The sequence below is a fragment of the Peromyscus eremicus genome, chromosome 22, assembly GCF_949786415.1.
Source record: "Peromyscus eremicus chromosome 22, PerEre_H2_v1, whole genome shotgun sequence".
Taxonomy (NCBI): domain Eukaryota; kingdom Metazoa; phylum Chordata; class Mammalia; order Rodentia; family Cricetidae; genus Peromyscus; species Peromyscus eremicus.
Genome location: NC_081437.1, coordinates 35853518 through 35869642, shown reverse-complemented (window position 1 = coordinate 35869642; position 16125 = coordinate 35853518). Strand labels below are relative to the sequence as shown.

The 16125-nt window shown below is 45.9% G+C and overlaps 1 protein-coding gene across 1 annotated transcript in view; it reads right to left on the bottom strand.

The window, feature by feature from the left end:
* Nol10 (nucleolar protein 10) overlaps positions 1 to 15808 on the bottom strand; it is an 86982-nt gene extending 71174 nt beyond the window's left edge. The window contains exons 1-8 of the mRNA XM_059248491.1: positions 15656 to 15808; positions 13223 to 13268; positions 10297 to 10395; positions 7202 to 7279; positions 4991 to 5028; positions 3607 to 3743; positions 2711 to 2776; positions 968 to 1028 (exon numbers count right to left, since the gene is read on the bottom strand). Coding sequence (XP_059104474.1) covers positions 968 to 1028; positions 2711 to 2776; positions 3607 to 3743; positions 4991 to 5028; positions 7202 to 7279; positions 10297 to 10395; positions 13223 to 13268; positions 15656 to 15721 — 591 coding nt within the window. The 5' untranslated portion in view covers positions 15722 to 15808. The remainder of the gene's footprint in view (positions 1 to 967; positions 1029 to 2710; positions 2777 to 3606; positions 3744 to 4990; positions 5029 to 7201; positions 7280 to 10296; positions 10396 to 13222; positions 13269 to 15655) is intronic.
* Between the last annotated feature and the right edge of the window lie 317 nt (positions 15809 to 16125).

Sequence of the window (16125 nt, the reverse complement as noted above, 5' to 3'; positions counted from 1 at the left end):
ATAAAATGTCATAATATCCATGACTTACTTTCAAATGACTCAGGAAATATTTTTTAAATAAATCAACATTTTTATAAAAAAAAAAAGGGGGGGGGAGTAAAGAATGCAATCATTGAACTATGTTTTCAACATTTCTATTCTCATTTTTTTTTTTTTTTTAATTTTTGTTTTTCAAGACAAGGTTTCTCTGTGTAGCCCTGGCTGGCTGACCAGGCTGGACTCGAACTCAGAGAAATCTGCCTGCCTCTGCCTCCTGAATGCTGGGATTAAAGGCGTGTGCCACCCCGTCCAGCTGTTTTCAACATTTCTAAAGGTGTAAATTTTTTCAGAAATTAAATGCTGAGGCTTGACTAATTAATTGGCTTGATTACTTGATTGGCTCACTGGTTTAGGCACTGCCAGGGACCAAACCTAGGCCTCCCAATGCCAGGCAGGTCTCCATTTTTAATTACGACATATGCAGGTCTGTGTATAGGTGTGAGCCTGCGGGTGCACATGCCCAAAGAGGCCAGCAGATGGTGTCAGATTCCCGGAGAGTGTTAGGCACAGGCAGTGCGGGGCTGCCCTACCTGGGAGGTGGGAAACACATTTGAGTCCTCTACGAGAGCAAGACTCACTTGTAACTGCTGAGCCATCTCTCCGGCTCCCAGAAAATCGCTTGTGAATGAAGACAGAGCTGCAGGCCTGTCAAAATGGCTCAGCAGGTAAGGAACTCACTGCAAGACTGACAACCTAAGTTCAACCCCCAGGGCTCATATGGAAGAAGGAATCAACTCCAGTAAGTTGCCTTCTTATCGCTACACAGCACTGTAGCAAGCACGCACATGTTCACACGCACATGTTCACACGCACATGTTCACACACACACACACACACACACACAATAAATGTACAAAGAAGTTTTAAAAAAATGGACCTGCAAACAAACGAAAACACATTGATGAAAGTGAAGTGAACACGCGCTAACCTCTATCGTTCCCGTGGCGAACAAGCCATGCACCGCATTTATGTCGCAAACATTGTGCTCCCTAAGAAAGGAAAACAAACAGGACAGGAGTGTTAGGGAGCATCTAGGTCAGGGAAGAGCCACCCAAATGCCGTGGACAGAAACATGCAGACTCTCATCTACATGGAATGCATCCAGGCATGGGTGAGTTAAGGGCTCGGCTCACAGTCACCAGAGCCCCCGCTACCCAGGGTGACACTACCTGCTGGATGGCAGACAGGAGAGGCCCTCCCTCTGAAATACTATTCCACCATGGGAAGAAAGGCCCTTCTATTTCCTCCAAGGCAATGCCACATTCTTAAGAACACAGGTCATCACTATGGCAATCTCAAGACCTGGAGGACAAACAAAGCCTCATTTTCTTACTCACTGAAGTGAATTTTGACCTACCTCAATGGGTTATTGTGAGGATTAAATTAAAGAACAAAATGTTCAACCGTGTCCAGAGTATAAAGGATACGTAATAAATAACAGAGGTTATGAACAAGAAATCAAGCAGCTGAAGAGCAGATAACTTTTTTTATTATGCAATCATGTATTATGAAGTTACATTTTTTTTTTTAATTAAAAGTATTTTAAGTCAGCGCAGAACAAAACCATCTTGCCAGCTTGGAAGTTTTACCTCTCCATGTTCTCTTCTCCGAAGCCTCTCACAGAGACAAGGCAAAGTTAGTTCTGTAAGTACAGATGGAGTCCAGCTTCCAAGTCTGCCTAGCTGCAGGGCCCCGGGCAGGCCACCTATCCCGGTGGGGCAGCAGAGCCCCCGGGCAGGCCACCTATCCCGGTGAGGCAGGAGGCCCCCAGGCAGGCCACCTATCCCGGTGGGGCAGGAGGCCCCCAGGCAGGCCACCTATCCCGGTGGGGCAGCAGAGCCCCCGGGCAGGCCACCTATCCCGGTGGGGCAGCAGAGCCCCCGGACAGGCCACCTATCCCGGTGGGGCAGCAGAGCCCCCGGGCAGGCCACCTATCCCAGTGAGGCAGGAGGCCCCCCGGGCAGGCCACCTATCCCGGTGGGGCAGCAGAGCCCCCGGGCAGGCCACCTACCCCGGTGAGGCAGGAGGCCCCTGGGCAGGCCACCTATCCCAGTGCATGGAGACAGAATAGACCCTGCCAAAACCAGCTGTCACTGGAGGCTGAATTCAAAAAATAAAAATACCACAAAACAAAGCATGAGTGAAAACTTACTACTACAAGTAAAAATAATAAACTGCATTTTTAAAAGTCAGTCAGAAGTTTTGTTGTTGTTATATTAAGACAGAGTTTCTCTATATAGCCCTGGCTATCCTGAAACTTGCTATGCAGACCAGGCTGGCCTTGAACTGAGAGATCCACCCAATTCTGCCTCCTGAGTACTGGGATTAAACTACAAGTCTTTTTGCATGAGAACTTCCAACTTCTAAGGAATCGTCTGGTCTTCTCAGCAAATCTTTTTGTTTAACAACAACAAAAACCCTGACTCCTTCATTGATTTATCTGCTCAGCAGCAAACCTAGGGCCTGGTGTAGACCACATCCACAGATGGACTGATGGCATCAGGAACAGAGAAGACACTGAACTCAATCAGAACTGCAGCTCAGAGCACAGTTAATGATACCCTATCAACTGGGGCCCAGGATGCTAGTGTAACTAGGTCATCTGATGGCATGAGCCTCTGGCGCCATCTCCTGGACAAAGTCAATGTAGCCATAGGGCTGAAGTACTCACGCGGCGTCCGTTTGCAGAGGGTTCAGGTACCGCCCTTGTTCTAAGTTTAATCTATACACTTCCGAGCTGCAAGGAACAGAGAATCTGGTGAACTACATGTGGCATTTTCCTGTGAGTAAATACAAACTTCAGAAGCACATGCAAAGCTGTCACCCATGAGCCATCACTTCCCTCTGAAAAGCTGATAAAGAACTTATTCTAAACAGATTCACTTTGTTCAAGAATTTGCCAAGTCTTGGTAGTTAAGAGCTGAGACGTGCAGGAACCCAAGTTCAGTTCCCGGCACCCTCCAGGCCGTTCACAAACATCTGTCAGTCCAGTTCCAGGGGCTCTTCCTCCACAGCTCAGCACTGGGTTGCTGGCCTGCCCTGCCATGCCGGGTTTTCGTATCACACCTGGGACCTGCACTCAGCTCCCCATGCTTGCACAGAAAGGACTTCACTCACTGAGCCACGTCCTCAGCCCCCTAAACAAGTCCACAACTATACATGACATTCATAACAAAATACTGGACAAGCTTAGGGCAGGAACTATAAACTCAGGAGGTCAAAAGACAAAACAAACGGCAGTGTCTTGTAAACCCCAGCAACGGGGCCGCCCTGTGAGGCTTGTGTGGGTTCCGGCTTAAACACCCGACACAGGCATAGTTTAAAGTTAGGTCTTTAAAAAGGACCTTAGTAAAACAGCAGGTGCTAAAGCATTTCAGTGATACCACCTACTGAAGACTATGCATCAGCACGTAAACTACTGGGTTGTTTTTTCTAAGACCGATTCCCTGTCACAGTAATGACACATCACTTTCTCTATTAAGAACACTTGAGTAGATAAAGGCTACAAACAATCCTAGTGAAGCTAGCTGTGGGGGAGGTGGGAAGGAGAAAAATACTGACTGATACCTCGCACCAACGAAGTACAAGTCGCAGGACGGGTAGTGGTAAGAGAAGTCTCTGCCGAACTTAGGAATTCTGGTTTTGTAGTAAAAACCTGATTGTGAATGAAATTCAATGTATCTGTCGTTATGTAAGAAGACGATCTGAAAAGAAAACAATCAAAGTTAGTTTGCTTAACTTTCAGCATCACTAAAACTCCCAAGCAAGAAACACTCTCATCTCTCCCCCTCCTTACATTCTGTACACATACACAGACCTGTGTGCTCACGCTCTGTACACATACGCAGACCTGTGTGCACACACTCAGCACACTACAGAGCGTGTCTGAGAAGTTTGCATGGTGTTTAAATGCAAATATATCAATAATAGAGAAAATAAGTTATAAAATTGCCATATTCCAAGCCAGGATAAATGGCTGCTGCAGCTGAAAGGTAATCTGTACCTCATAGTGGGAGGAACTGAGCCAGAGGGAAAAGCCATGAAATTCAACTGTGAGTTCAACTCTTCCAAGATGACATTTGACATAAAAAGTTATTGTGTGATCTCCTGAAGTGGTTTTTACTGGTGAATAACTAAAGGGCACCATGGCACTTTATATCATTTCCATTTTAAATTAAGTAAGGGCTTCCCTGACAATTTGTAAGTACTGAAATGACCATAAGAACTGAAAGATGGAGCTGGGCGGTGGTGGTGCATGTCTTTATTCCCAGCACTCGGGAGAAGAAAAAAAAAACCAGAAGACGGAGAAATAAATGGCAATAGGAAAAGGGGAGAAGAAGTCTATTCGACTGCACTCAGAACTGTACCAGAGCACACTACCAGCTCTCGCTGAGTTATGAGACCTGAAAAACCCGATGGCTTCCTTATCTTGTATAAATAAGGAGATGAAGGCAAGCTGGCAAACATGCCTAGGCTAACGTCAATTATTAGAACCACAGATGGAGACCATCTGACGCCGGACAAAGGGCACCTGTTACCAGGTCCTTAGAAAAAAGGCCAGGCCCGGTGATGCTGAGAACCAACTACATTAGTTGATCAAAGGCTCTTTCCCAATGTTGTTTTAAAATATACTACACATCATACAAGCACCTGGCCAAAAATCAATATAAAATGATAAATTATCTATTACTACACAGTGATTTTTAATTCAACACTGGGACTATAACAGAAATATTTATTAGAAAAATAAGTTCCAGGGCTGGAGCGACGGCTCAGCAGTTAAGAACACTTGCTGCTCTTGCAGAGGTCCTGAGTTCAGATCCCAGCACTCACGCAGCAGTTCACAACCACCTGGAGATCTGATGCCCTCTTCTGGCATCCAAGGGCAACTGCACACACGTGGTACGCATTCACATAGACACACAGACATACAAATAAGGATAGTAAATACCTTTGAATAGTCATCAGATAAAATCTCAAAGGTGACAACTGAAAAATAACAGAAAAAAGAAATCACAATTATCGACTGATGTTCTAACAAAAACACAAGCTTCTTGCGAGGATTCTAACTGGTTTTAACTGTGAATAACTTTATACAAATACATTAAAAGAAAAAAATTCCCACTAGATTTTTTTTTATAGACCTAAAGAAAATTTACAAACTATGATTCCTAAAAAATTTTGCCACTGCCTTGCTGAGACGTTCTAAATAGTTTTTAAGACTTTCAAATATAAATGAAAGAGCATCCTTTAGAACACTGCTTTAAAAAAGAATACCAGGCTGGGAAGTCATATGCTGGTTCATGCCTTGGGAAGCAGAAGAAGGAGGATCTCTGTGAGTTTGAGGCCAGCCTGGTCTACATAAAGAGTTCCCAATCAGCCATGGCTACAGGGAGAAGCCATGTCTCAAAACAAAAAGAAAAAGAGGCAACAGTAGCTTTTGCTTATACAAAGTTTATCTCCAAACAAAAATTAACAGTTATGAATGGCACACAAAGTTCCTACTGTTCTCCAGAAGCAAACAGTGGACTAGATGATCTGCTGGTAATTCTACACAACACTGTATCCGTTAGTGTGGTAGACTAAATGAGCTGTTAATTCTACACAACACTGTATCCGTTAGTGTGGTGGACTAAATGAGCTGTTAACTCTACACAACACTGTATCCGTTAGTGTGGTGGACTAGATGATCTGATAACTCTACACAACACTGTATCCGTTAGTGTGGTGGACTAGATGATCTGCTGGTAATTCTACACAACACTGTATCCGTGAGTGTGGTAGACTAGATGATCTGATAACTCTACACAACACTGTATCCGTTAGTGTGGTAGACTAGATGATCTGATAATTCTACACAACACTGTATCCATTAGTGTGGTGGACTAGATGATCTGATAACTCTACACAACACTGTATCCGTTAGTGTGGTAGACTAGATGATCTGATAATTCTACACAACAGTGTATCCATTAGCATCATTCCCCTTGATCCTAAACACCAGACTCACTGATAAAAGTAAAACTGTGCCATTCTAACTTGCTTTCTGGGTTAGAAAGAATTCTGGGGGCTGGAGAGATGGCTCAGAGGTTAAGAGCACCGACTGTTCTTCCAGAGGTCCTGAGTCAATTCCCAGCACCCACATGGTGGCTCACAACCATCTATAATGAGATCTGGTGCCCTCTTCTGGCCTGTAGACATACATGCAGGCAAAACATTGTATACATAAGAAATAAATAAATCTTTAAAAAAAAAACTCTGTAGTGACCGCTGTGACCTTTACAGGGTGCAGTGTCCCCTGGTGAGTACGGGTGGGGCCTGAGAGTTACTGAGACACTGCTCCCAGGGATTACGTTGTGCAGTATGACAACGGGGAATAGCTGTCTAATCACATGACTCTTAACAGAAGAGGTCTCTCGGGGCCAGGAATAGGGCTTCCTGGGTAAGAGCACTTGTTGCTCTTCCAAAGAAGCCAGATCCAAGTCCCAACACCCACATGCAGCTCCCAGCCATCTATAACTCCAGTCCCAGCACCCACATGCAGAGTTCAGCCATCTATAACTCCAGTCCCAGCACCCACATGCAGAGTACAGCCATCTATAACTCCAGTCCCAGCACCCACATGCAGAGTTCAGCCATCTATAACTCCAGTCCCAGCACCCACATGCAGAGTTCAGCCATCTATAACTCCAGTCCCAGTAGATCAGATGCCCTCTTCTGGCCTCCTATGGTATCAGGCACATGCATGGTGCACAGATAAATATGCAGGCAGACCCATACACATAAGGTAAAATAATGAGGCTAAAAAGAAAGATCTAAAAGATGTCTCCAGCTAGAGCAGAGCCCTGGCAGCCTCTCTAAACCAAACGGAGCCCGGCTGAGAACCAGCAAGGAGACCCCACCATCCAGTTCCACAGCCACAACAGGCTGAGTGAGTCTGGAAGCAGACTTCTGAAGAGCTTACAGAGCCCACCCGGCCCACCCACTGAGGGTAGCCCTGTGCAGAGCAGAGGGCCCACCCAGTGTGGGCTACAGCCTGGTAAGTGTAGCATCATATCTAACTACTTCATCTCCAGCAACCAAAACACACCCACTCCCATTTCAAAAATCAGCGTGACGGACGAATATAAAAAGCTATCTATGAGTTCAGTTAGCCTCTTACCTTCTGAATCCAAGCACCTTTCAAACTTCAAGGATAATTGATAGGTATCATAACACCGAACTCGAGGTTTATAAGTTCCTATAAAAAAATAATCAATTGTGATGCAAAACCTAAGGATACACTCTTCATAGTCACACCCCACAGAACTGCTGCTTGTCCTTTCTGCCTGAGGTGAGATAGCTCTCACAAATCAAAGAAAGGGCTCTAACAGCAGCCCCACACAAGCATCCCAAAGGGAATAACAAGCCACAGGGAATGAAGTAGACTCACAATAACCCAGTAAAAGTAGACAGGAACAACCAAACAGCTTGCTATGAGAACACAAAAGATGAAAAAGATGCCTAATATTTGTGCCAGTGAAAGTTAGATCGCTCATAAACAAACTGATAGAACCTGCCTGATAATCTCCAGTACCTGTAAGGTACAGGATGGAAAATCACTTTGAAACTGTACTTCAACTTACACAAATTGAGGACTACAGAAGGCCGGCCACAAGCGTACCAGCGGTGGGAATACGTCCCCTGTGACTCTGTCACACAAATGAACTCCACTGACAGATCAATACTTAAACAGAGCGGCAAACCCACCCAGGAAACATGAAGCACACAGAGATGATAACAGACTCCCAAAGTGTGCTGGACAGCTGGTTCTCTCCTTCCACCACATGGGTTCTAGGATCGAACTCAGGCTGTCAGCCTTGGCAGCAAGCACCTGTACCTGCTGAGCCACCTCAGCAGCCCCTAAGACGGATTACAAAAAGAATGAGTTCAGAGACCAGAGGTGAGGACTGCAACACAGTGCATATGCTCCCAACTCTGTATGGCTAAAGGATGCGGCACGGGAATGGTGGGGAGAGAAGTACAGACACCAACCATCTCTAACGAGCAATGTGGGGATGCTCACATCTTATGTCACAGTCCTCTACACTGTTTGCATTCTGTACAAATGCACCATGCTTGCAATGAGGAAAAACAAAGATCAATTTCTAAAAGCAAAATATGACATTATGTGGGGGTGGGGGTTGGGGGATGGGTCCTGTATTCTAGCATGCATCAAAACCTGGATTTCATTTAAAAAGAAAACTCTAAAACCCCAAAAATATACCTAGCACGGGGATGCATGCCTTTTATCCCAGCAGTTAGGAGGCTAAGGCAGATGGCACATGAGCTCTGGGCCAGAGAGGACATCCTGTCTCCCAAAGAACAACAGCCCCTCCACAGCAGAGAAGCACACAGACCTTGAGTCCACTGTTGGACGACGACTGTGTGTGATGGGCCTTAGGAAAAACTATTAATATTCGCAGGGCCTTTGCTCCCGCTGGGTTTGAGCTTGTATTTCCTTTGTATTTCCGCACTGTCTACAGGGTTCACTGGCATTATCTTGACTCTCAGGACAAAGAAATGTGGCAAACATACACTTGTATAAAATCAGCCCCTGTGCCCCCGCTGTCAAGTCTGACAAGGACACTGAGGACAGACTTGCAGCTGGAGACGTCAGTCTCTAGAGCACTTGCACGCACTCACAAAGCACTGCGTTTGATCCCCAGCACTGGCGGGAAGGGAAGGGGCAGGTTGGAATCGGGCCTGATTCTGAACTGAAGGCTGCTTCGCTCTGTGACAGGTCCACAGTCCACACATCCCCTGCACTGACTTCCTTGGCTAGTCCATTTCCCCAACTAGACCACAGCACCTCCAAGGACAAATTCTATCCACCTTGTTTCAGCCGCAAGTCCAAGGACAGAGACAGAGATGGAGACAGCAGCAGGGCCGAGGATGAAAAGCCAGGCTCTACTGAAGAGAGCAGACAGCGACCGGCTCCGAGTCTATTCTCCACGAGTTCCAAGGAAAGGGCCAGAGGGGAGGCACCAAGAAGGACTCCGCACCCAACAGCACTGTCCAGTCACAGCTACTAGCTGTGGATAGAGCTATTCATGAAAAGTCATTAAAACCCAACCTTCGGTTCTGAGACTCACTCTCAATGCTCACACACTCTTGATGAAGACAGTCTTTTTAGGATACACGAAAACCCAGGGTTCTAAGTAAGAAAGCAATTAATCTTGTCAGAAGTAGAGAATGATTTCATAAAAGAAAGTGCAACTTGACATTAAACCTCTCTGAAGCAGGTGGTGGCGGCGGCAGTGGCGGCGGCGCATGCACACCTTTAATCCCAGCACTTGGGAGGCAGCAGCAAGTAGTTAGTTCTCTGTGAGTTTGAGGCCAGCCTGGTCTACCCAGCCAGGGCTACAGAGTGAGAACCTGTCAAAAAACAAAACAAAACCCCTCTTTCTCACTAAATCTACACCCCAGAGCACTGGCACCATCTTTTAGTGTCTCTAGATCCAGAAGACCAAGACCTAAATTAAAGGTCTAAGGCCCTTGTACCCCTCAGTAACTCTGTCCAAACAGCTCAGATCTTCTCAACACTCCTGACTAGTTTCTCAAAATAGAAGCTCACAGTCAAGAGACCGGCTGCTCTTCCAAAGGACCACGGTTCGGTTCTCAGCCCTCACGTGATGGCTCACAACTATGCATAACTCCAGTTCTGGGACCCAAAGCAGAAGGTGTACACACTTACGTACATACAGGCAAACACTCACACACAAAAAATAAGAACAGTAAACCGAGAAAACCCAGAGGCTTAGAGATGTGCGGGTGCTGAGAGAGCCATTAGCACGGCACAACGGGCCTGGCTGGTGTGTACGAAGCTGTTCAAATGGAGCAAAGCCTGGTGTGAGGGCACAGGCCTGTGTCTCAGCACTCGGAAGTGGAGGGGAGGCGGAAGACTGTGAGTCTCAGGCCAGACTAGGATATATAGAGATTCCCAAAATCGAAAACTAAAACATAAAAATAAAGAAGCTTCAATCTGTGACCTACTCTGAAAACTCATTTAAAATATATATATGCATTGATAGATAAACACAGTAAACTATTCACGGCAGAATCTAGGTCGCAGTTAAATAGGTGCTCATTTAAGCATTTCTGTGTCTCTGAAAATGTTTATAATGAAACGCTGGGGTAAACAAGGAGAGTAACCCTTCTTACTAGAGCACTTCCTGTTACGGAGCGCATGCAAACTGAACCCACAAAGATGCTTACCTGTTGCTAAAATATACTGCCCATCTTTTGACACCTTGATAGTGGTACACACAGTAGGCATTTCAAAATCCTGAATAAGTTCGATTCTCCTACGGACATCTACAAAGAGAGAAGGGGAAAAACTAGTTCATCGTGGGCATCGGGGAGGACAGGGCATGCCAGAGAGGCACAGCTACACAAGCAGCAGCACACAGCCCGAAGGCTCCCAGCCGTGAGAACGATCCCAACACAGCCCCCCAGATTTCTTCTTAGCTCCTCCCTGCTAACAGTTTGGATCTGAAATGCCGCCAAAGGCCCAAGCTCGCCAAAGTCTGGTTCCTGGGTCCATGGTTTAATTGGGAGGTGGTAAAACTTTAGAGCCATGGACCCAGTGAGGTCTTAGTCGCTGGAGTCATGCCCTCAAAGGAGACGATAGGACACTCGTTGGCTCCATCTCCTCTCGTTTCCTGTTTAGTGAGCAGTCCATTCCACCACGTGCTGCCTCACCGCAGGCCCCCAAACAACAAAACCAGCGGCACGTGGACAGAAAGCTCCAGACCGCTCCTTGTTCTGAGTTGTTGGCCTCAGGTACTCTGGGATAATAACGGAAAGCTAGCATAGTATGTATTTTTTTTTTTTCACTTTTTAGAAAGAAAGGGCATCTTCTTTAACTGAAGAGAAAATGTCCACAGGAATCAGCACAGTTTTAAGACCCAGGTCAAGGAGGAACAGAGAAAACACTAAACCATCATTAATCACAGCGGCAACAAAAATCAGAGTGATTTCGCCTAAATCTCTCTAAGCCTAAGGTTCCAAATCTTAGGCTTATATAAGATATTAGCATAGAAAGTTTGGTGTAGAGTGGCATATGCCTTTAATCCCAGCACTTGGGAGGCAGAAGCAAAGGCAAGAGGATCTCTGAGTTCAAGGCCAGCCTGGTCTACAGATCGAGTTCCAGGACAGCCAAGGCTGTTACACAGAGAAACCCTGTCTCAAAAAACCAAAATAAATAAATAAATAAATAAATAAATAAATAAATAAAAATAAAAAACCAAGAAAAGAAGAAGAAGAAAGAAACTAGCCTAGAGCTGATGCTGATGCATACCTGTTAGCTCTTGCCCTCTCTGGTAAAGAGGACCCAGGCTAGAGAAGAGCTAGCCCAGCTTCTGTGGACCACAGCACTAACACCTACTCTCTCAAAAAAAAAAAAAAAAAAAAAAAAACAACAACCATTTTTTCTACCAGGGGAAGAATTCTGACCAGTTGCCATATAAACATGACTACTGGGAGGACTGCTTATCTATGACGTGCTTATGCTTTGTTTAAGGCCTGGGGGTGGCTCAGTGGCAGATAGCATGCTTAGCATGTGTGAGGCCCTGGGTTCAATCCCTGGCACCACAACGAACAAAAAAATCAAAGACGGAACCACTTGAATTACTAGACACAAATTAGTCCTGAGCAGGACTAATTTATTATTTATAAGCATAAATAATCTGAATCCATTTTGTTACATGAGTACACTGGAAGGTAGCAGAGGGGGGTATGGGGGGGGGGACCAGATAAAACTCCTTCTGAGTTAAAAATCCCACTTTCAGGGTTGGGGATTTAGCCCTGGGTTCAGTCCTCAGCTGGAGGATATATATATGTGTGTGTGTATATATATATATACCTAAATATCTCTAAGCCTAAGGTTCCAAATCTTAGGCTTATATAAGATATTAGCATAGAAAGTTTGGTGTAGAGTGGCATATGCCTTTAATCCCAGCACTTGGGAGGCAGAGGCAAAGGCAAGAGGATCTCTGAGTTCAAGGCCAGCCTGGTCTACAGATCGAGCTGTTACACAGAGAAACCCTGTCTCAAAATATATATATATATGTGTATATATATGTATATATATACACATATATATATATATACACATATCCCACTTTCTACCTGACTTTAGTATTATACAAAGTCTATTTTTCCAAGAAGCTTGCCAAAAGATCTCAATCTCACAGCCAGTAACCTCGTAGTGCTCAATTTTTAGTGACTCAGTTAAATGAAATCTACAGGAAGATAAGTTTCCTCTCATCTACAGCACCTCAACTGGAAAACATTTAATGGAAATAAATTTATCAAGGTCAGTTAAGTAACAAACCAATCTCATTGTTTACATTCAGATATTTTATACATGAAGTTCTTTTGTTCATTAAAAAAGAAAAAAAAAAGTTAATTGCCGGGCGGTGGTGGCGCATGCCTTTAATCCCAGCACTCGGGAGGCAGAACCAGGGGAATCTCTGTGAGTTCGAGGCCAGCCTGGTCTACAGAGTGAGTTCTAGGACAGGCTCCAAAGCTACACAGAGAAACCCTGTCTTGAAAAACCAAAGTTTCTTGTCTCTCTGTTGCAAAACTGAGCGAGTCAACTGACATAAAGGTTCTGACACACTAGGAAGAACGCAGTCACGGAACTGTGGGAAAGGCCGTCCTCCTAAGCCGTGTCTCAGGGTTACTGGCAGCTGAGAACTTTGATGGAGGAGTCACAGAAGGCCAGGCCTGTTTACCGCCTGCTAGCAAACAGTGGGCTTCCCACCTGGGCTCCTCCCTGAAACGCAGGCCCACTGTGTGCATGCCTCATCCAAGCCATGCTGAAACCCTCCCAAGGGACTCAAGGGGCAAGTGGGACAAACACGCTGATGTTCGGGCCATCTGTGCTGCGTCATGAGTACTAAAGGCTGTGACTCTGACCCAGGAGCCTGGATGCCATCCATGAAACCAGGAGAGGCTAACTCGTTAGGTTGAAAGGGGGGTGAGACTGAGGTCCACACCATCAGCAAGACAATCACATCAAAGAAAGAAGGGTGCAAAGCTTAGTTCCCATACCCTACATTGGAAAGCCGGACAGCTGAGGACACTGTCACGTGAGCCGCAGACAGCTGGAGCAGGAAAGAGCACCAGGAATACTCACCGACATCCTTCTTCTGCAGGGCTCTTTTCTTCCTGTCAGAAAGCCACTAGGAGAAAACAGATACCGCCATGTAAAACACACCTGAATTGTTTTCATTTTAGAAAACTCAAGCTTACAGGAACAATAAAACAGAAAGTGAGACTATTCTTCTCTTTTTTTTTGAGACAGGGTTTCTCTTTTAGCTTTGGAGCCTGTCCTGGATCTCACGCTGTAGACCAGGCTGGCCTCCAACTCACAGAGATCTGCCTGCCTCTGCCTGAGTGCTCGGATTAAAGGCATGCGCACCATCATCATCATCATCACTATCATCACCACCACCACCACCACCACCACCACCACCACCACCACCACCACCACCGCCGCCGGCTCAGAAAGTGAGACTATTCTATAATCTTAACTCCATGATAGCATATTTTCTGGATTTTTAAAAATACATTTACATATACTAAACAAAATTTTTTGGACAGCTGTTTTACAAAGCATTTAAAAAAAAGAATAAAACTAGTCCATTAAGCTAAGAGATCACAGAAGCTCTCAATGATGGGTTTTAGTTTCTATATGGAGCGAGCGCCACTCCCCATGTATGCATGTACATGTTTCTGTGTGTTGAGACAGTCACACTATGTAGCTCTGTACCCCAGACTGAACACAAACTCACAATCTTCCCGTCTCAGCCTCCCACACACTGGAATTATAAATGTGTCCCTTTGCCAACCAAAATATATTTCTTACAAAGAATAAGAACAGATCTACGACTGGCCTAATAGCCAGCCCTGGATAAGAAGTGTTGTTTTTCACTGACACATTCACCGAAAGCAGATTTGGTTCTACAGGCAGCAGGGGAATGAACAGCAATGAGAAAGCACTTGTCAATTATAGTGACATTGAGTGGATGGGTCTCTACCAGGGCAGGTTCTGCTCCCCAGAGGGCTTATGGCAAATCTTAAAGATTTAGTATGGCATCACATTGGTAGATGTAATCTTGGTATCTAGTGGGTATGGGCCAGGGATGCTGCAAACATCCTATAAAACACCACTAACAAGGAACTGTCCAGCTCAAAATGTCAACACATTCAAAGTTAAGAGCCCCAAAGAAATGAAAGGAAAAAAAAAATGGGGGGGGGGGGCTGGAGAGATAGCTCGGAGGTTAAGAGCACTGACTGCTCTTCCGGAGGACCTGAGTTCAATTCCCAGCACCCACATGGTGGCTCACAGCCATCTGTAATGAAATCTGGCGCCCTCCTCTGTATACATAATAAATAAATAAATCTTTAAAAAAAAAAAAATCTAGCCGGGCGGTGGTGGCGCATGCCTTTAATCCCAGCACTCGGGAGGCAGAGGCAGGTGGATCTCTGTGAGTTCGAGGCCAGCCTGGTCTACAGAGCTAGTCCAGGACAGGCTCCAAAGCTACTGAGAAACCTTGTCTCAGAAAAAAAAAAAAAAAAAAAAAAAAAATCTGTCACTTCTAAAAGGGAAAAACAAAACCAATGTACTATTCTTACTAGACAGCAGAATAATCTTTAGAAGAAGTTGCTAATGACACTGGGTGGTGGCACACGCCTTTAATCACAGCACTCTGGAGGCAGAGGCAGGCAGATTTCTGTGAGTTCGAGGCCAGCCTGGTCTATAAAGCGAATTCCAGGACAGCTAGGCCTGTTACACAGAGACATCCTGTCTCGGAAAAATAAAAAAAAAATTTTTTTTTTAAAAAAAAGAAGTCTCTAGACATGCAGGCTCACCTCTCAAGACCTTAAGTATACACTGAGGCATTGTGTACACCAGGATAGCACTTTGAAGAGAGTGGGGATGGGCCAGAGTTTTCCTTCCCTCTCTGCAGTAAGTAAGTTGCTACTCTCTGTGACTATATTGCTCCGACTGTATTTCAGGCAATGATGTTTCAATTAAAGGACATAGTTTCTAGACGTCAGCATGTTTTCACATGAACCTAATACAAGCAGAACAAAAGTGCTGTCTTACAGTTTCTATGCTGTGATTAAAAACACCATGACCGAAGCAATCTGAGGAGGAAAGAATTTATTTCTGCTACAGTTCCATAGCACGGTCCACCACTGAGGGAAGTCAGGGCAGAAACTCACACAGGGCAGGAACCTAGAGTCAGGAGCTGATGCAGAGGCCATGGAGGGGTGCTGCTCACTGGCTTGTTCCTCACGGCTTGCTCCGTCTGCTTCCTTACAGAACCCAGGACCACCAGCCCAGGGGTGCCACCACCCACGGTGGGCTGGGTCCTCCTCCATCAATCACTAATTAAGAAAATACCTTACAGCTGGATCTTACGGAGGCATTTTCTCAATTGAGGTTCCCTCCTTTCGGATAACTCGGGCTTGTGTGAAGCTGACATAAAACCAGGCAGCATTAAAGATCTATTAGGGCAGTGAGAGGGGCAGCGACGGCGACGAAGGGATGAGGACTCACCTCGGGGAGGGACTTGCCGCAGCTAAGGCTGTAAATCTTCACCTCGTTGAGGCTCGAGACCTGCATGGCGGCGCGGAGCAGCCGGGACCCGGCAAGCAGTCACAGATCGCGGGCCACCGGAGTCCTCCAGCGCCCGAATCCCAGGCGCACCGGGACAGCGTGCGGGAACTGGCGCGGGCTGATGACGCGCTTCCGGACGCCGCCGGAAGTGCGCGCTCACTTGGACTCCCGTTGCGGGGCTGAGATGCTGATGGAGAGCCGAGTCTGTCTGGAGAGACGTGCAAGTGACTCTAGGGGCGGAAAAACACTGAAAGGAAAAGGAAAAGTGTACGAGGAAGCATGAGGCGAGGGAGTAAGTTTGAATCTGATGGCATGTGAGACAAGTATGTGATGACAGCTCTTCCCATGTATGGGACGTTCGTCAATTGCGTTGCGCTTTCAGCACGGGCTGCCTCTGTTGTCCGGATCTG